Source organism: Epinephelus fuscoguttatus, linkage group LG6, assembly GCF_011397635.1.
Source record: "Epinephelus fuscoguttatus linkage group LG6, E.fuscoguttatus.final_Chr_v1".
Classification (NCBI taxonomy): Eukaryota; Metazoa; Chordata; class Actinopteri; order Perciformes; family Serranidae; genus Epinephelus; species Epinephelus fuscoguttatus.
Genome location: NC_064757.1, coordinates 11994486 through 12016307, shown reverse-complemented (window position 1 = coordinate 12016307; position 21822 = coordinate 11994486). Strand labels below are relative to the sequence as shown.

At 40.5% G+C, this 21822-nt stretch overlaps 1 protein-coding gene across 8 annotated transcripts in view; it reads right to left on the bottom strand.

The window, feature by feature from the left end:
* Positions 1 to 21822, bottom strand: part of arvcfb (ARVCF delta catenin family member b) — a 322620-nt gene that overhangs the window by 148370 nt on the left and 152428 nt on the right. For 6 of the 8 annotated variants that reach the window (XM_049577961.1, XM_049577962.1, XM_049577967.1 and 3 more), the window contains exons 3-5: positions 12972 to 13067; positions 1756 to 1846; positions 533 to 752 (exon numbers count right to left, since the gene is read on the bottom strand). In XM_049577961.1, the coding sequence (XP_049433918.1) occupies positions 533 to 724 (192 nt within the window). In that variant the 5' untranslated portion in view covers positions 725 to 752; positions 1756 to 1846; positions 12972 to 13067. The remainder of the gene's footprint in view (positions 1 to 532; positions 753 to 1755; positions 1847 to 12971; positions 13068 to 21822) is intronic. The other 2 variants (XM_049577969.1, XM_049577970.1) reach the window with 1 other exon arrangement.

Below are 21822 nucleotides of genomic sequence, written 5' to 3'. Positions count from 1 at the left end.
TTATAGCTGTCTCATTTCTACATCTTACACTTCCCGCTCCTGCAGAGTGAGCCAGCATTGACAGAAGCCCTGGCCAGTACTCTAATGTCCCCAAGACTCTGGCCAGAGCTGGGCGAAAGGCCATGTTCAATCAGCGGCACCACCAGACAATATCAAAGACCAGTGGGCGAAAGGGGATGGGATTGGATGGCAAGCAGTGGCGTAGAAGGAGGAGGCGAAGGCAGGGAGAATGAGAGGCTGAATCTCATCGGCTTGCTTTTAGAGATGAGTCACCAAAGAGCAGATTATTGGGCAGCGTCCAGGGCAGTGGGTTCAGACAAAAGGAACAAATGTCTCGAATCACAGAAAAATTGAACAGAGAGATTACTGAGCCCCACCAATAATGAAGAGCAATGACCGTGAGCAAACATGACGATGGAACGCTCAGATGGAAGGAGGCATAGAGAGGTAGGCACGGAGGCAGACATATGGTGGCGCAAGTTGGTGGTTAAAAATGACGGAGGGGGTTGGCCAGCATGCTGGGAACATTTACCTGCATCACCACCTGCTGCCATGCTAGCGGTTGGCTGGTAGGGGGGTTGGGTGGCAGGTTGGCACGCTCTAGCTGCAGGGTGACGTTGCGACGCTCCTCCTCGAGGGCTCGGGTCAGCTGCTCGAAACGCGCCTCCTGCTCTTTCACTGAGGCCAGGATGCTGGCAGCTGAGCGAACATCATAGTCCTCCATGTCCAGTGTTGGTGGCAGTTGTACAGATCTTCCATGTCAGGGAAGGAGGGAAGAGAAGGAGGAGGAGGGGGCACACCATTAAAGACACCCTGACCCAACAGGCTGGGCGAGTGGCATCGACATCGACAGGCTGAAGTCAAATACAAGACTTACTTATTGGCCAAGATGGGAGATTGATGATTTGGCATACTAAACAAGCTTTAAATAATCATCAGAAAGAAAAAGGCCGACATAAACACATCAAAATGGAACAATTAGAATGATTGACTGGATGACTGGGGAGGTAGGTTCATAGTACAGATAGTTATCTGTTACAGTCAAATCTGTTTAAGTAAAACTGTGCCTTTCTATACCCTGAAGGGACAAGCTCAGATTCATCCCACAAAGGGTGACTACATGGGGAAGTCTAATACTCCAAGCTCAGCGTAGCAAAGACATTAATGAGGATGCTCTGCTGGGTGCCAATTATGTTTTTGCTTTCAGAACTCTGAGCCTGTCTTTTAATTAAGACAATCTTGGCACCGCATATACAATTCAATACAGTTTTGCTAGAACAAAACAGAAATATGATCCACCAATTCCAAGAACAACAAAGGGAATGAAACAGCACAGTGCACACTCACAAAAACAAAGAATCTTGTTTTTGGACATCCAGAAGGAGGGTGGAAAGGAATGATCTCAGCCCTACAAATGAACAATCATAGCCAGCATGGAGGAATGGCACTGCCATTGGATACAGACATGCACAGAACCATAATACAATCTGACACACAAGCACTGTTGCAGGCACCAATGCAACACATGCAAGCTTCCCAAAGCCACCCATATGGACCAACAGGCCTGGTACCACGCAAACACACACACTGCCTATCATAAACAATCATGATTTTGAGATAACAGTTGCAAGCCACAGTGCGCATCACTGTCACACACACACTCTGATATCCATAACTGATGGTGGCGTGTTATCAAGAGGGTTGATGGCACAATAACAAATGGGGTTGGAAAAAGCGAACCACAGCAATACAGACCTAGTAGATAAGCAGGCTGAGAGGTGTTAGAAAACAGACATCCCCCACTCTAACAGAAGCAGAAGGGTGAGACAGCAAGAAGAAGGTAGAGCTGGGAGAGAGGGGAGAGAAAAACAAAGGGAAGACAAAAGAGAAAATGCCACAGGTTAAAACAGAAATGAAAAGCAACAAACAACACATGATTCTCCTGACTGGGTTATATTTGACTTTATGGTAAACCCAAGTTTAATGACACAGGCACAACACGTATTGGAAAATTAGTACAGCATCATCTACGTACATTAAAAAAAACTTTAAAGGTTTTATTGTTCTAAATTTAGTAATCACATTACAGTCACTAATTAATAATTATTTTGTTACTTCCGTTGCATGAGTTCTTCAATTATCTGCATAATAGGCTGATAGGAAAAAGCATCCAAAGTGCCAACAACAGAGACACCATCTTGGGCACCCATGGACAGTCTTGTGCTGACTCCAAGGCAGAATAGGTTGTCAGACTCCCTCTCATGAGTAATTATAACCGCTGCTTTAGTGATTAACACATCAAAAAAGCTGGACTATAGTCTTCTATGTAGCCATGAATTGCAGCGTGAGTGAGTGAAGTAAATGTGTTTGAGTGTTTGGCCCGTTAGATGCAGTTCATAGGTCATTTGAATGGATTTTTTTAAGTCTGTCATCTAATGGTGTTAGGAAGGCCAGTATCTTGTATTACTTTATTAAGGTCTACTGTTATATTTTCTTGAAGCAATTAATATTTGTACTAAATGGTGTTAGGAAGGTCAACCTCTTTTATATTGTTTTATATATTAATATAGTTTTATTTTGAGGCTGTTATAGCCTACTACCATTACTGTCTTGATAACTGTTGAGCCCTGTTTTTGGTGTGATAATATGTGGGCACATGTAAGGTTTAACGCTGTTAACAAACCATGGCATGACAATGCATCTCAGGCAAGTTGCGGAGTAATGCATAAATAATGTAACGAGTAGTCTAACAAATTACTTTCTACAGGGAGTAATTAAGTAAAGTTACTATGAAAAAAAAGAGTAATGAGGAATACATCACTTTTTGTGAGTAATGACCCCAACATTGTTCATTCCTCAAAAATACATGTTAACCTGACAAAGTCAGCAGCCACCCCAGGGCCAAAAGCACCCCAGATCCCCAAGTGACTGATTGATTGATTTAATTGAATGTTTGTTTGAGAATGCTCACTACTAAATTAATGACTGAATGATTAATGATTTCATTCAGTGACACCATTTTGTAATAATAAATACCCAACATTCAAAAAATATTTTTTCTTTGGCAATATCCCCATGGCAATACAGCACATTTATGGTTTGGAAATGATCTTGGTCATGGCAAATGAACAAAGGAAGAGTCCTGCACCCACGGATAAACTGCAAAAATGAAATACACACGGGCAGGCAGTGAGTGTTAACAAAAATATACTTTTTATTCTTCAGTATAAAACAAATGAAAAAGATCTGCAGTATGTGTGTAATATTTTTGACATATAAATCACTATAATCAAGCAGCAACTCCTTTTACTTTGAAAGTCAGTGACACAGTTGAAACTCAGTGGGTGTGGTTACATGATGGCTTCTCATTCAGAATGAAATAAATCTGAATGAAATCATTCGGAATTAAAGTTTTTCCAGGTAGTTTACATGGGAAATATTCATTTCGAATGAGGGTTTACACACCTTAGATCAGTTTAATTGCCTTTTAATCGCCTGTATTTGGGTCAGCGCAAGGTTTGGGGCAGGGAAGGTTTCTGATTGGATGGGGGCGGGGTGGATGTTACGTGTTTACGTTTACCGGAAAACACTGAAGTCCTCATTCCAGATAACAAGATGCTTGACAACTCTGTTCTTAGTGCCTTTTTCAGGCTTGTTTTGCTTATATTCTTGAAGCAGCAGTACGGCGGGGAGGTAGAAGGTCGGTAGAAGGGAGGTAGAAGGTCGAAGAAGGGAGATAGAAGACCATGTTTTGGCGAATGGAAACCGGTTAGTGCAACGAGTCCGACTGCTCTATCTCAGCCCGTTTCTATGCGCGCCATATACATCATTGCGCCAGAAGGGCAAGAAAACGAGCATGCGCAGAAAGACCGGAATGAACTTCAAGAGGAATGAGTGTATACAAGTGCGAGAAATTCTTTCATTCGGAATTAGAAATGGAATATTCCAGCCCCTTACATCGGATTGAATTTTCAGTCGCATTGGCCATTTTCATTCCGATTAAGTCGTTTACAAGATCACTTTTAATAGGAATGAACTTTCATTCCGAATGAAAAGGGAATTAAACCGTCCGTGTAAATGTACTCAATGACACAAGTTGAACCTTTAACCTCATCATCACATTCGTCACCGATGTGGAGGACTCCAGCAATTAAACTTTGAAGCCTGAGGACAAAGTGGCAGCCTACATTGAGTTCAAGACACCCAAAGATTATCCTTTTGAAGTTTTATAGTGGTGGAAGGAGCATGCTACAATGTTGCCTAACCTGGCAGTGATTGCACGGAATGTTTTCACCATCCTGGCATCGAACGCAGCTAGTGAAAGACTTTTCTTCCACTGGATCTGTAATTAAAGAATGGAGAACCCAGCCTAATGTGAGCGACTGTAACCTGTGTTTAATCACAGGTGCAGGTCAGGTTGCAGGTCTTTTCTTAAGGGGTGCAGCCAAGTGCAGCTTTGATTTAGACAAAATGATGGATAACAGGTCGGTTCTGGTACTTAGCTTTACGGGTATAGGCGGGTTTTCAAAAGAGGACCCGTGCAGGACTCTTGGATAAGGTATGGTTATGGTTGGGCTACTAAAACCCTTGAGGTTAAGGTTAGAAAAAAGATCAGCATTACAGTCAAAGAAAATTACACATAAATTTCATATTTGAAAAAAACACATTTAGCTCCCAGCCTTACTTTTTGCCTCTCTACATCATCTCCTGCACTGGCACTGAACATTGGCAATGGACATAAATTGCAACTTGTGTAACTGTCAAATATAAAATCAATTGCTAAAATGAAGGGCTACATTTTAAGCCCCTGTCTTGTTTAGAGGGCATCTGTCAAAAACTAGTTTTACATGGCGCATACTAAAAAACACATTTGCATTTAATTTACAAGTTTGCATTTAGAGGATTGGATGCATAATGCATCGGGAGGAGGGGACCAGGGGCTCAAACTGGGTTAGCTCAGGCCATGTGTGTATTGTACTTTAGTATGCAGATGTGACATAATGTTCTGGCCTTTGACCAGACTGCTCAATCAGACACTGAAAGAGGTGTTTGTCAGGCAATCAGATGAACAGAATTCACAACACATGCAACAGAAACATGTCATCCTGGGGTCAATTTGGGCCAATCAGCATCATTTTAAACATGACTGTGATGAGATAAATCCTTGTGTCCAAGTGTGTCAAAAACAAAAACATAAGGTGAGTGTTGCTCTCGGCGCCACAAGTTTAAAGAGAGAAGGTACTTTACAAAATCCAAAAACAACAGTGAGAAGGAGACGCTGTATATAAAAGCATTTTGGATATCCTCCAGCTGATCTTGCCACCAAAACAGACAAAGATTGAGGAGGGGTGGTCTGGCTCAGCGGGGGATGATCGATGCAGATGCAGCCATTAGAATCTTAAACAGGTCGGATTACAGAAAGTATGTGTGTATCTAAGTGTGTGTGTGTGTGTGTGCGCATATGCAGGATTCATTCTTCACTATAGGACATGGTGAGTGTGAGGCCCTTATTCCCTTTGAAGCACACAATCCCTCTTTGATGTTTGTTGCACGCTGATCATTTATTTATCTGGAGTGGAGTCTTGTCTGACATGACTCTTCCTTCACTAACGCAATACATGCTGAGGAGCCTGTGTTTTCAAAGTTAAACTCCACATCCATGTGAATGGAAGAAAACATTCCTTTGGTTACTTTACCTCTATAGTTTTTTCATTCTCAAATCAGGTATTGGCCATTCGGAAACATTATTCCCCTAAAATATTCCTGACTGGCATGAGTTTAGAGTCATCAGCTGGTAACCTAGAATGGAAACAGAACTGGGTAATGACTACTTGCAAAAATAGCATCCTTATCTATTTTCGTAGCTATCTACTACTCGAGATAACCCACAGCAGTCGGGTACCATAAGCCATTTTGATTGGACATACTTGATGACGGGCTCTAATGATTCACACCCCTCGAGGGTTGGGGGGCAACGTAGCCATTGCTTCCTGAGTCGTAAAGGGAATAATATGGCAGGCATGTCAGCTACACCCCACAGCTTATCATTAAACACCAACTTCTGGGGCTACTTAAAATAGCACAGGGAGGGGTATCTGAAGAATTCCCCTCTGTCATCATGACAGCCCTGCTTTTTTTTAAAGCTCTGGTTCAGCAGATGTTTGCTAATGGCCTGCATCAGAGGGGATAAAAACACAGCAGCCTGGGTCTGCACGTTTAACCCCATCCTCAATTACACATGCCCTACTTAGTCTCAACTTTATGTGATGGAAATGTATCAGTTCCAAGGGCAGGGAGGTCATTGGTGGGTGCCACTTCTGGGAGTTTATGAGTGGAGGGAGATTAGATTTAAAAAATGGAAAATGTTTAATTAATTCCACAAAGGGAAGTGTGTTGGATTTTGACTACTCTTAAGGCGTAAACATCTTTAATTAAAAAGGAAAAACAGGCTCGTATTCCATGTGTAGAGTTGATGCGACACCAGGCTCACTGTTGCGAGGCTTTTCCTCAAGTATGAATGCACTTCAGCACAAACCCCCAGCTCTAAAAATAGCCCAGTAATAAATATATCCACACACACACACAGCCACAATTTTGAGTGTGGATCGGCAGATGAGATGCAGCGTTCACTCACTTCAAAGGCTTCCTGGAAAAATCCGGTAATAAATCCTTGGCACCTTATTCATCAGGTCCATTGGACTCCCAGGAAACAAATCTTCCAATGACAAGAACCTCTGCCATCATACCTCTCTCTGTAGTAAACTGGCAAGCATTTAAGTGATGTTATTCTTGAGAACAGCTTTAAATGAGCCAGCAGCTATAGGTCTGGTTATCTCACTGTGTGACAGCAAAACTAAATCACAAAAATAGGGCTGTGAGGGAAAAGAATGTCCTATCTGTCTGAACTAAAACCTTGGAGATTCCCCCATTGCAAAGATGAAATTCTTGTTTTGTCTTTACAAGAACTTTTTTGCCTTAAGAAACATGCAAGCTCTCTGACCAGAGCAAGCCGGGACAACCAACATTTGATCTTTTGGCTCTCTTGTTCCTTTGGCACACTGGTGAAAAGCATTACAAAATGGGCCAGTTGGTATGAGTCAACTGTGCGGAGTCGACTGACATTATACAACTTGATTCTAGTTGTTACACTGTCACTGCCTTTTGAAACCACCCATGTGGAAAAATACAAAGTACGGCTTTTACCACAAGGCCACCCTACATCTGTAAAGAGAACCTGTCATTCACTGAGGACTTGGTGTTAAACTCTTGATGCTTTGCAGCCTATGGCTGTCTTGTGATTTTTAAGAGAGTCAAGTGAGGTGTTACCCTGCAAAGAAAGCCATACTTTATCTAGGAACCCATTGCCCAGTGATGATGAGAAAGCATCTGGCAGTGAGGGTTATTATAATGTACTCTTGTGCATCAACATTAGAAAAGGCTTTTGAAAAACTTCAGAGTGCTTTTACTAGTTTACAAGAGCAGCTGTGTCAGCTAAAACTTGTCCTGAATGCAGACAAGACCAAGCTGATGGTATTTACCAGGTCAAAGAAAGAGCCCCAATCTTTACCTCAGATTACCACAATGCAGGACAAATCAATAGAACGAGTATCATTTTATAAGTACTTGGGCTTTTTAATAGATGATGGTCTTAATTTTGATTTTCATATTGAGTCCCTGGTAAAAAAGCTCAGACTTAAATTAGGCTTTTATTTTCGAAATAAGTCATGTTTTTCTTTTGAGGTGAGAAAACGACTTGTTTCTGCCACTTTTCTTCCTATGGTGGATTATGGAGACATTCTGTACATGCATGCATCTGTGGCTTCATTGCATCTGCTGGACTCTGTATATCATGGTGCCCCGGTTTGTGTGAAACTGCAAATCGCTAACTCACCACTGTATTCTTTATCAGAAAGTGGGATGGCCATCCCTTACTTTACGCAGGCTGAGTCACTGGTTTGTTTTTATTTATAAAGCTATATTGAAACAGCTTCCAAACTATTTATGTACATACGCTGTCCAGCAGACAAACACAAGTTACTGTCTACGCTCACAAAAGTTGTTTTTACTGAATGTAAAAAAAGACTCGTACTGAGTTTGGTAAAAAGGCATTTCAGTTCGCAGCCCCTATGGCGTGGAATGAGCCCCAGAAGGACTTGAAATTACAGGCGCTCATCTCTTTAAGTGCTTTTAAAACAATAGTTAAAGGTAGAGCAGGTGCTGAAATATGCAACTGCTTCTCCTCATAGCCTAGCACAAATCATGTGTTGTTGTTTTTTTATATTGTTTATATATTTTATACAGTACACTTGCCTGTAAAATGTTGTAACTGTGTGCATCTGTAATGATTTAGTGTGTGTCTGTAACTTTTGCTGCCTTCTTGGCCAGGTCCCTCTTGAAAAGAGATTCTTAATCTCAATGAGGCAAACCTGGATAAATAAAGGTTAAATAAAATAAATTATTTTAGGCTGATTCGGTGTAGCCAGCAGATGTCTGAGCCAAGACTTCCTGTTCTGTGTGCCAGTCATTTCATATTCATCCATGTATCAATGTAGATTTTTTAAAAAAGCTAACAAAAAAAGCAGGGTCCTGAGATTGCATTTTGTCCAATGTGTCCCGCCTCTTGACATGGACTGTTTACCTGCTCTTAGGGTTGGAAATTAGCACGAGCCACAAGCCAAAAGCTGGTAAAATATGCAAGTGGCTGCTGAATTTGCTTCACTCACCTGTTAAAACACGATTGGTCGATACCGTTTGGACTACAAATGAAAGCCAGAAAATGTCTGATATCAAGGCCTACAGATTCTACAAACATATGCAGAAACTGTTTATAGAGATGATATTTTACATTTCAGTAATTCGATTTTAAAGCAGCAGTTCAACATTTTGGGTAACAAGCTTATTTGCTCTCTTGCCAAGGGTAAGATTGATACAACTCTCATAAATATGAAGCTATCGCCAGCAGTCAATTAGCTTTTAACTTAGCAGAAAAAATAGCCTGTGTCTGTCCTCTAAAGCTTGCTAATTAACATCATATTTACTATATCTGCTGAGTACTAACAGTATAAAAGTGACAGTGTACCAGACTAATTTTGGCTGGGCACAGTGACTACAAAATCAAAATAAGTAGGCCAGGGAGGTTTTCACATAAATCATAAATCAGGAAATCAAAGTTCCAGTGCACACTAGGATAGTCTGGTTGACACTTCAGTTATTGACTATTCATTAAAAACAAAAGGTAGTAAACTACACATTTGGCATGTTGCTTCATCATCTGTGCAGCACACAACGAATTTGCTAAAGCAACATGCAAAATGCTTGCTCTGCTCCTTTTTGTTTTTAATATTAGCTGTCAATAAGATAAGTGTCAACCTGAGTATCCCAGCGTGTGCTGGAACTTTGATTTCCTTTTGGTTCACCGTGGTTTATCCAGCACCAGCTGGCTCCCTGAAGAGAGACACAACTGTGCAGAGGGTATCTTCAGTTCCTTATTAAAAACAACAAAAAAAACACTATTTAAGAATATGCACAATATAACTAATTAAAATGAAAGAGCTGCGCAGGAAAGTGCAAAACTGTGTTGTATGGTATGGGCATAGTTTCAATGTACAGAGATAGTACTCCAAAAGGATGTGCAGTGATGTCACACTTACTGTATAGACAGATTAAACAATATAGACATAGATGCATGTGGACAGACCAAACAAACATAAACACATCATGTTCACAGCTGCAGAGCTGGTAGGTGGATTATGTAAACTCTAAACAGAGCCAGGTCAGCCCCCCTTGTTTGCAGTCCTGATGCTAAGCTACCCTGCTGCTGACTGTAGCTTCATATTTAGAGGACACACACAGTATGAGAGTGGTATCGACATTTTCATCTAACTCACAGCAAGAGGGTCAGTTAGCACATTTCCCAAAATGTTAACTATTACTCTGACTTTTGTCTCACATTAGGAAATAGAGCAGAAACAAAGGAAGACTTCAGCTACTGAGGAGGTCGCCCAGAGCAGAGGCGCCGGGTGGTGGGTGTCTTGAGGGGTTATTAAGGGGACAGGGCAACAGCTTGGGAGGTAAAGGATGAGGATAATTGAGTGTGACCGTCAGTGCCCAGTATTGAGTTAGAAACATTCACCTGATTAGGGACTAGGTGGGTGGGGGGTCCTTTCTCCCCCCTCACTGCCAATTTGCCCCGTTCCAGAGGCTGTAATTGCGTCTCAAATTAATTCCTTGTCTAAACCCATCATATGCCCATCTGAGGATGCAGCTCTCAGTGGCACAATTGGGTACTTAAAAACACCTGCTCCTCCCTCCCACTGTGTGTATGTGTGTGTGTATGTGTGGAAGTGGTGGTGGGAACAGCCTTCAATCTTGGCTGCTGATGATAATACATTCATGCAGTCAGAAAGCAAATTGGCGATATTAGGGGGTATTGCTCTGCCTTAAACTTTCATTTCAGAGCCAGTAATTTCAGGCTCTTCAGAGAATTTCTCTCCTTGGCTAAGCTGTCCAATATGTCAAAGCTCTTACAGAGAGTGACTGACAGTTAAGTGATTCATCATAATGACAATCTGCTGTGTTGGGAATTTCTGCTCACCAACAGGAAGGTTTTTATGAGTTTTGCGGATCTTTAAAAGCGCTACTCTTGAACATGAACGTCAGTTTGAATTAGTACTACTTATGAAGAAAAACAGACAGGACAGTTGTACGTAAGTGTTGCAGTTTTTCAAAATCTTTTTAAGAGCATATCTGCAGCAAAGCAATGTCAAGCCTTCTTACATTCTTTGTAAGAATGCCATAAAACACATTGCATAATGGATAGAAGTGGCAGCTGTAACCCAGAGTGTTAGCTCAAATCGCCATATTCTGCAAGTCATTTCCAATGCATATTTCATGATTTATATATTTCAATAATATTCTAAGTAGCACTGGACTGATAGTAATGTTTTAAAAAGATGCAACTCGTTAGAGAAAGAAGAAGAAAACAGGCACTGTCACCAGGAATGAACCTCCTTCCAATTTAAGATTCCAGACGTTGTTGCTTTCAGGAACATTAAAGTGAGTGTTAATTCCCAGAAGGGTATTGCCGAGTGATGCCAGGATAAGCAAAGCTTAGCGAGGTGCGTGGAGTCCATAGCTGATCACTTTCACAGCTAGAAGAAAAGAAATGTAGCCGTTGTTTACTATCCATTTTTTATTTCATCCCTTTTCTTTGAACCGCCTCGCTATGTGGAGGATTTCAGGCTGGAAAACACTGACACTGACACACACACACACACACACACACACACACCTACATGCACAAAATACTAACATAACATAACATGCAAATGTCTTCGTTAGTTTCTTTGAAGAGACGGAGCAATTCATTAAGACTTGTAGATACAATATACTTCACCATGACAGAAACATGCTACAGAAGAGTGTGGGACGTACATAGTAATAGAAGAAGAATAAAAGGAACAATGAACTGTTTGTCGTGGTCATTTGACTAGTACAAAAGAAAACCGCTGTTAGTTGTTATGGTGACAACATGTGTCATTAGGGCCGCAAAGCGTGTCACACTCACTCATTTGAGAACATTTTTTCTTTATTAAACTGAAAAATACAACTATACATCAATCCAAGTTTCTCCCTTTCACCTAACTAAAAATACCTTAAGCTTAATTGTCTTGTTAACTCATCGTAAAACACACATTGTTAAAACTGAACAGAAACACAATAAAACTCTCTTAAGCCGTCTTAGTTTGTCTTGTTACTCGTCTAGTTAGTGTGTCCACTGTTCTAACAAACCCCAACTCTGGTTTGGTCAAAAAATCCTGAATTCTCCGATGATAGATGTGAGAATATGCTGATCTGCATGCTGTTCATCCCCATGGTGAGCTACAGCTCTCGCTCATTCTTCGGAGGCAGCTACAGTTTCAGTTTACATGTTTTAAGAAACATGCAATTAATGGCAACAAAAGAAACAGGGAACAAACAAAGTTTATACAGACATTATAGCCCAATACAATGGTTGCAATGGCAACTGACCATTCTGCTACGCTGATGTGATTGAGAACATCCGTTATACTGTAACTCCATTTCTACGAGAACGTACAAAACTTCTACAAACAGCAGTATGTTTTAAATGCCTTCTCTTCTATTTCAGAGTTTAACATTGCATTACATTCTGAGGTCTTACCCCACTCCCTGATTAGGGACTATAGAACAAGCTTTAGTTCCTAAAATATAAGCAGCCAATAGTAAGGAGGTCAAAGTTCACAGTCAAGTAGCATCTAGATCATTTCAAGATAAAAGTCAGTTCTTGATTGTGAGACCAAGCAAAGATGATTAAAGAAGCAACAAAGAGGTTTCTTAAGCTAAAAGCAATACTCAAAGCTTTGATAGAAATGAACATCAGTCACATTTCTACCTCTTTGTTCTATGTCTTTAAGAGAGAAAAGGAAAAGAGTGTCTCCAAGTTTAAGCAAAGGCATGCAAAAAAGAGAAAGTCTTTTGCAGCGCCTAAGCAACCAAATTGCAATTAAGTGTCTCAGGCTGTATCTTCAACAGGTGACAGACTTCAAACACGCAATTACACTGTTGAGTCTGTCTTTAGAAACTGGACCAGAACAAACGTCCTCTCCTGTTCAACTGTAAAACACACTAAAAACTGTGAAGAGAACTAAGACCGCTTTTCAACTGACATTTACCTGAGCTGATTCAACTGTGAGAATTATTGAAATCAGAACACATTTCCTGGAGGAAAAAAAAGCTCCTGAAAGTATTGAAATAAAAATCATACAAGGCAACTCGGCGACAAAGTGAAGTGAAGTGAAGCTCCCTCGAGGAGAGATAACAGAGAAAGTGAAGTCTTGGATTTGCAAACCAAAAAAAAAAAAAAACTGTCAGGAAATGTAATTACTGCAATGATGAGCTGAACAAAGTGATTAAAGGAGGCTGGAGGTGTAGAGAGAGAGAGGCGGGGGTACCTTTGATGTCGGTGAGTGCCGTCAGACCACAAGTAGACTGAGGACAGGCGTAGCTCTGTTAGAGTCGACTCGTTTGTTCAGTTCACCAGGGGAGATCTGTGGGAAAAAAAACAAGGACACGGAAATAAGTATTCAGCCAACCCGCTGACAGTGCATTATTAATATAGGGCTCTTATGTAATACAGACACACACATATACAGTATAGTGGGTTCACAACTGTAATCTGATGCTGGTGCTGTACTCTCAAGCACAGTGCCCTCTCTGTAGGTATTGTTTCATCCTCTACTGCCCATCACTTGTGGTGTACCACAAGGCTCAGCTTTAGGGCCACTGCTTTTGTTTTATATTCTTCCTTTTGAGGACATCATTTGCAAATCTAATTGTCGTTTTTATGCTAATTGCAGCCTGCTGTATGTACCTGTAATACCTGGTTATAATGGCAGTGTTGCAACTCTCATTAACTCCTGGATGTTTAATCACTGTCAGCTAAACTACAAAAAAGATCTTTTTATTTGGCCCTCCCAACTCCATTCAGCTGATCCATATTAACCTTGACAATTAGTACTGAATTAACAAAGCTGTTCAGCATCTAACCAAAAGCGCAAAAAGAAGTAAAGTGCAGAGCAGTGCACATATTGCTAGTGGTAGTATAAAAAATGAATATCAATAAACAGTAAAGGGTGGATATGAAAATGCTAGATATATACATATTTGCACTGAGAGCTGCGTGTTTGTCGATTTTTCTGGTTACCAGAGTTTTTACACACTGGTCCACTCAGGGTCTGGACAAATACCAGAAAGACCAACCACTACACTGCTGAACAACAACAACAAACCACACAGACTGGTGGGTCCATCCTCTCCCAACATGCTTCAGTCTCCTTTTCATCCAGAGCAGGTACTCTACCTTGTGCTCACAGTTTTACCTCTGCAGATATTCCGTATCATAGCAACAAGAGACAACTAAGGCATCTCAGCTGACATTTTCAGTGGAGGAAAAACGCTTTGTTGGACACACGGCCTTAGGAGAGTGACACCCTCAAATGTCCAACCAATGAGAAATTGGTCAGACAGCATATTTACTTACCAATCAACCAACAGGTGTAAGCTCTATTGTGTACAAGACAGAAGCAGAAAGTGCTGTGTGAAGATTGTTTAACCTAGAGAGATATTTTTGCATGTGTGACACACCACACACATTGCACATCTCAACAAATACACTTCCAGTACACAAGGTTCCACCAGGATTTCAACTTGGATTACTGGAATCAGAGTCCAGAGTGCTAACCCTTACACCATGGAAACACTACACCAAGGGAACACTGTTAAATGTGGGGCTAGAAATCCTGGACTTCTATTTATGTCTGGGCTTAGTTTAAGCCAGAGATCTCCAACAACTGTAGTTGGTCCAAAATATGGCAGCAAGGACTTTAGCTATTCAAGTATGCATACTGGAGGAACTTGGGCTCACTAGTCCTGTATCAACCTTTAAGTCCCTTCTTAATACATATTTCTCCAGACAGGCTTTTTTATGTGGTGCTGGCTGATGTTCAAAAACAAAACATTCAGGCCATTTTCTCCAGAAACTTATATTCTCCAAGGAAACCCAAGATAGTAATTATAACACAATACAATTATATGCAACAAGAGATATGGCAGCATTTATTGCTTTGCAGTAATAAGGATATTTTCAGACTAGGAGCTTCACATAAAGAACTAGTCTGATCAGTTATTCTTGTCTGGCCAATATCTGATTATTCATAATGAGGCAACACATACTCGATACTTTGAACAAACCAATATGTCAGTCTGACCTTAGTATTCACTCTGCACCACCTCAGAAATATAGACATCACAGACACACACAAAGAGAGAGACCAGTGTCCAATACTGCAGTGCAAATTGGTTTTGATACTTCATACCATGGGATGAATCATTCTGCCATACACGCCAACCTGTCCAGTGGCTCTGCTGCCTTTGATGGCTGGAGAAACAAAAGCCTGGCAGCAAAAACCGCTGGATCGACTGCAACCTTGAAGGTGTCACTGATGATGAAATCAAACGCACCCTTACACATGCTTCCTCGCAGGCCAACTTTCATTTCAAGACTATGGGTTTAATAGAGTGTAATGGTTTCTTAAAAATTGCCTCATACTTCAAGCAATACTTCGCTCTAGTGGTATATTTCTTTTAAAAAACTAAAATTCCCAAAATGAGTTCAACAGCAGTTCATTTCAAATTATTAGCTGTTGTGCAGAGATGGGTTTCAGACTTGATAAAAAATGTTTGAGAGCAAAATTACCTTGTCTGCAGAGTAGACGAAATGTGGAAGAACACATATTTCTTAAATTTTTATCACAGCTCTTCCTTTACTGACACTAAGACAACATCCTTGTGAAAACTTGAAACATCAAAAATTGCCAACCAATCTTTCTTGAGTTTAAACTGCATGAATTCATGCTTAAAATCAGAAACATGAACCACTGCTTTAAGTTTTAATGTACAGTCAGCTCTCCACATGATAAGTATCTCCAGATGCAGCTCTGACTTCAGGCCAAATATGCATCAGTGAGTAGTGAAGCCATGCAATGTTTCATTAACTGTGATCAGAAGACACCTACAGTGAGTTAGGGAGAAAAAAAAATCAATACAAAGTCAACTTTCCTCTCCAGGTTTTAGCTGGCTCTGGGATTAGAATATCTTGCCCTCTCCAGGGATTCCTGGTTGTGTTCACTTCAAGGACAGATAGGCTCTGAGCACCTTGGATTTCTGGTACAAACATCAAAGGTGAAGCTAAGCCCGGCCGCATTAGTTATCACCTCGTCTCTCTCTGTCTCTCCCTCTCTGGTCCTGGACGAGCCCTTACATCGCTCCTGAATGGGGATTATCTCGATGCACAGTCACAGCTCACAGCACGGCTTTGATTAATTCACATTTTATTCTATTTAATGTGATGCAATGCTCTTGTAAGTGAGAGTTTCCTTTGGTTTGACAGGACAGCAGCACAACAAGCTGGTTTGGGAATGGGAAGACTGATGGTTAGTGAAGATGATAACTGAATGAATGATGCTCCCGCCACCCTCAGCTAATGGCACTTAACCTCCCAGCTGATCCTGCGGAGCTGATCACAGGTCAAGACTGTGATTATTCTGGGTGGCAGTGGAGGGTTCCTGTGGATAAAGAGGTGTTGGTAAATGGCCAATTCTGACACAGCGTGGACACATTGCTCAAGTATTGGGGGTCATGTTGCTTCAGAGACCTGTGTTAGGCAGCTGTGTGGAGTAAAATCTGGATAACAAGAGAAGCTTGTGTGTTCAACAAAGCATTTCCATCTGTAGATGAAGATATAAAAAAATCAGTGGCCATGCCTCAAGCTGATAGAATTTTTATACTGACATACCAACATTCAATCACATTTATTTACACAGCACCCACTCAGATGCATTTTCTCTGCTCTTGGTTCTGTGCTGACAACCTTCACCGCTGCCCCTGATGCTGCCACCATCATTCGACAGTAATAACTGCAGAGCCCTCATGCAATATTTGCGCTTCATATCGGTGCCTGATACCTCACCTGCTGTGCATTATGCAGACAATTGCATATTCTATCATGACTTGTCCCCCTTCAACCCACATCGTTTGGAGAGCGCCCCAGTGTAATTCTGTGATTAATAATGAATGCAGAGCGAGGGTTCACTCGCTGACTGACTGACTGAAGGGCTGACTGTCTGGGGAATGCTACACTGATGAAGGTCTTTCCTCAGCTGTCAGTGCCTCTGCACACTTGCATAGAAGAACTGCAGTCACATATAAATGAACAAGTGGATAAGCAGACTTCGCTTGTGTGTGTATCCGTGCATGCTTAAAGGTGTCATTTCATAGGTCTGCTGTGTATACAGGTTACCTGAGAATGTCGTGAGCAACCTGACTAATTATCTGATCGACTATGTAGATGTGATGCCAAATGATAATGTGAAAATCAAAATCAAAATGGAAATATAAATTATGCAAAACTGCTGTGCATGTGAATTAATCTCCAACAATACCTCCAACCAAAATGACAAATCAGACAGGTTGACATGGCTTTTCAAATGACCCATACAGTGTTTTCTAATCTCCTGTCAGGATGCCACCATTTGATAATGTCTCACAAAACACATTTCACAAAAAATTGATTGGAAGGCAGCAAATTGATGATCAGACTGATGATCTGCCACCTCTGTGAGAAGGGTTTGGTTAAAATTGGGCACCTTAAACAATTTGGTTAAAGATATACTACGCAGGCATTGTTGGTTACTGTTTGTGAACAGCGCTGCCAGCAAAAGTGAAAGCCAACTCCAGATTAACTCTCATTTTGGAATGAGCTTTGTCCGCTTGGAGTTTCGCCTCACTATATTTGTGTTTTTACTGTGCTGCATACACGATTTTCAAAGCTTCCTCTTGCATGCTTGCTGCTTACGGTCTGGCACCTGGTTGCTACCTTTTTATAAATTCTCAGCCTCACAACACTGTTGGCTGGGGGTACACACACATATAAACATACCAAACACAGCAAATTAGGAGGAAAACAGGAAAATGCAGACAGATCTCTGCAGATAAATACACTGCCACAGATGTGTAGTGGGTCGTAAGTGATAACTAAGAAGGATTACTTTTGTAGCAGTCTGTATTTTGTATTTTAGGGAAATCCTGCACAGTATACCTAACAAAAGAGACTTTGCTGATTTTCAACCAGTTTTGTATCATAACTATATGGGTAGTATGTGTAAAACTTCCCTCCATCTTACCTGTGCCCAGATAGGCACATCTCATCTGCTCATCTCTCAGCTTACATAAACATGTCATCTGGTGGATTTTCACCAAGCAGATTTAGAGAGAGACCCACCCCTCTCTCCCTCTCGGTTTCTCAAACCCAGACCAAACTGAGCTCAAACAGTAAAACAAAAGCAGTGCTGATCAAATATAAACCAAGACTCTTGCCAATTTCTCGCCTAAAATGTTTTCGGAAACATATTTTAGTGCACTGTTTAACTGTACTTTGAAATAATTTGTTCCCAACAAGCCACTATATTGTTTCCTGTGTGAAAATGAACAAGCTTGCATTATGTCACCCACCAGCAGAAGGGTTTTATCTGTCTGGCGCAGCACAGTGCATCCTACTTGTTATAGGCTTTCTATCTCTTGAGCAAAAACAAATGCCACAGCCCTTTTCTCTGGTCATGTAGCAACAATTTCAAAAGTTTTTGCATCTTCCTGCTGCATAGACAGCTCAGTTGTGTAAAAATACTATCTTTCTATCTGTGAAATACTTCTTTGGGCTTAGGGGAAGATTGTGGTCATGGTTAAAGGAATAGTTTTACAGTTTGGGAAATATATAGTTTCACTTTCTAGCTAAAAGTTGGATGGGAAGATTGATATCACTCACTTTTTTGTGTTTGAAGATATGTCCAAGAATTGATTTTTAAAAGTCCAAAATATGCTCAGAAATGGGAGCAGTATCAATGTTGTCACATGACTCTCGGCAAGACAACAAATAAGCATAAAATGTCAAACTATTCCCATAAAAGAAACCAATGGTGACTGTTAATAGAATACAGGATGCAAAAACAAGACAAAAATCAAGACATTGTACTCTGTCTAAATGCATTAAGGAAAAAGGATTTAGATTTGTGCTCAACAAAGAGGATGACGGCATCCTTACTTTGTATACTAGCCAACTGGGCCATAAAGAAGCCCCACTGTATACACGCATCAACAGACCTTAATATATGAGCACTTCTCAGCAGCTAAAGGGATGAAGTATTGTTGTGCCTCAGGTTTGCATATGACTCATATTCCATGTCATCCATTTTCTCTTCTTTTGCCCTGTTCTTCTCTTCATTCTCTCCTCACTGTATAGTCTAATAAAAAAAGAAAAAGTTGCAACCTATTGCAGCTGGTTTGGAGCACTCTGTGCACTGACAGAATCCCCTGACAGCCTGGTATTTCCAGGTAATTGTGCAGCTGAAAGCAGAACTAAGACACATTGTGCTGCAAATGCTCCTCCTGTGTGTGCAGGCTGTGTTTGCAGAGAGCAACAGCTAATTGTATATTCCAAAAGAAAATTACAGTCCATCATCATTAGTCCAGACAAACAGGCGGGCTTGCATCATGCGAAAAAGAGGAGCGCTTTGGGTTTTAGAACTCCGTGCACTCCTAGAGAGCTGACCTTGGCTAATGCTCATTTCATTTAAGACAGGAAAAAAAATATTCTGCCCCCATCAGAACTTACCGCTTTTCAAGATGTAAATAAAGAAAGCGTGATTGAAAAAAATGCCCTGGCAAAGAGAGAATGATTTCCTGCCAAAACAAAGTAACAGAGCTCGCTGAGAAGTTTGAAGGGTACAAGCGGAAGGAGGAGAAATTGATTGGCTTGTTTGTTCTTTGGACTGTGCACAGTTTTAGGTTTTCTTACATGTTTCAGCAGGTTGCTGAAAGTTTATTTTGTTACAGATTCATTACACGCAGACGGTGATCAGTAATGCAATCCACAAGCCACAGCCTTGGTACAGTATTATCATCTAATGAATATTATAACTCCAACATGGGGACCCATCCTGCCCCACTGTACTCCTTGACCCTGTTTCTATAGCTTATAACAGATTCTCCAGAGAAAAACAAATACTGAAATTATTGACACCAGTAATACTTTGAGAAAACAGAGAAACAAAAGACTCCCCCCTCTTTGTTCTAAGTAAAATCATATCCCACAATGCAGCACACAGCCTTGATTAAACTAACCACAATGGGTTGAAAATGTCTGCAGAAACCCATTAGCTTGTTAAATTGTTGAACTGAAGCCAGCAGTCTGGATGTGGATAAAGAAGTGAAGGAAACTGAACTTGTTACAGATGCACTGAAGGTCATTCATAGTGACTTTACTTTTAATAGAGACTAATGTGAAGCTAGTGGCAGACTGGAGGTTCAGTTATGCAGCCTTGTGCTACCTGATGAAAAAATGCAGTCTGGCCAAATAAAATCTCAGCAAAAGCTAGCCACACTAGCTTGTAGCTATTCAGGTAAACTTCTTTGTTAGCCTGCTAACTTCCCATAACCAGTAATACCATGATAATGCATGAACAGGGAAACTGGGACACTGCCTTGTTTGCAAGCTTCCTTCTTTGCTATGCAACATTGTCACTTGGCTCTAAATTAACTTGTGAAGCGTATTTGGCTACGCCCACTGAGGTTTAACTCAGCCAATATGGTCACTGTCTCAAGAGCAGCTGGAGATTGATAGAGTGAGATGAATGTTTGCATTACTATGCTATATAAAGTTAATTATATGTGATGTTGCGCAGTCCATTCAGCCATTAAATGAACCTAAAATAAACTTCCATCTGTATACAGTTTGGCTTCACCATGAAGTTACGGCCAAGACTTTGCACATGCACATTTACTGTGCATTGCCAATAAAAACACAACTGTATTTAAAAAAAAAAGTAGCAGGCACCAGCTACACACTAAAATACAAACCAGAAAGGTTAAATTAAGTATCAGATCCATTACTCTGAAGCAATATCTGACGCCCCCTAATCTTTGCCCAACCAAACAAATATGTTGGCTAATCAAATACCTACATGTGCCTGATTGAAGATTATGTGCATCGCTGGGTGGCTAGGCAGTATTTATAATATATAATGGGAGGGGGAGGAGACATCCTCCTTTAATATTCGAATCGAATATACTCGAAATGTCCCTTTGAATATATTGACAGAAAATACAAAGAATAAAATGTTATGTTACGTCAGGCAACCATGCAGTGTCATCCTAAAAAAAAGCTATTATTGTTATTAGCTGTTCTTGTATTATGTAGTATTATCTATTAAAGAGTGGTAAACAAGAATGTAATATGAGTGTTACATAGGCTATATCACTGTTAAAGTGTTCCTAGGTCATAAAAAAATATCATAAAAATGGTACTTCAAGTGTCACTGTGTACACTTTCCCTGTGCAGCTCTCAATCATATGCTGGCTCCCTAAAACAACGCTCAGTCATCAAAACATTGAGAAACTGTCATCTAAGATTTTTGCTTTAAAATGCTCTTAAATCATTTGTTTAGCTGTTAAGTTCCTAAAAATTTGTCTTGGGTAGAAAATTGTCCTCCAAGCCACCCCCCAACCACATGTCAAATAGGTGATCACGGCCCTACTGGGTGGCATTTGCTTTTTCACACAGTGATAATGTTTGTTTGAATATAGTTCTATAGTCATATTGCACACTGAAAAGTATTTAATCTTTTGTAGGACAACAGGCCTATTTTTAAGGAAAGGACTTTAAATCCTTTCACACAAAACAGTTGCTTAGGAAAGATCGGAAAATATGATCAAATTGTTTATTTAAACCAGTATGAATATTACTTGTATAAAAATTAGAATTCAGATAATATATCAATTATGAATCAGTCATTTGATGTAGCTCTGACAGACAGTGCATTAGAGAGAGAGAGTTACATCACTCGCGAATTACAGCACCCCGCATACAACCTAGATTTAAAAATTGCTATGAAGTGCATCAGTGTTATTAGATAAGCACAGAGAATTTGATTGGATTTATTATTTGCATGCATAGCTTTATAGTGTAGTTAATACACTTTCTATCCGTTCTCACTAATGGTTGACAAACATTTGCAGGGTTTGTCCTGTAATAGAGAACTGGAATGTCATTCATTCATTTCTACGACAAATCGCAATGTTTTTATTATCGTGTTGATGACAACACACTAATGTCAACAGACAGAAGCGAATATCCCAAACCAAGAGCGCGCTGAGTTTGTCTAATTCTGTTTAATATGGGCTAATTCATTCCAG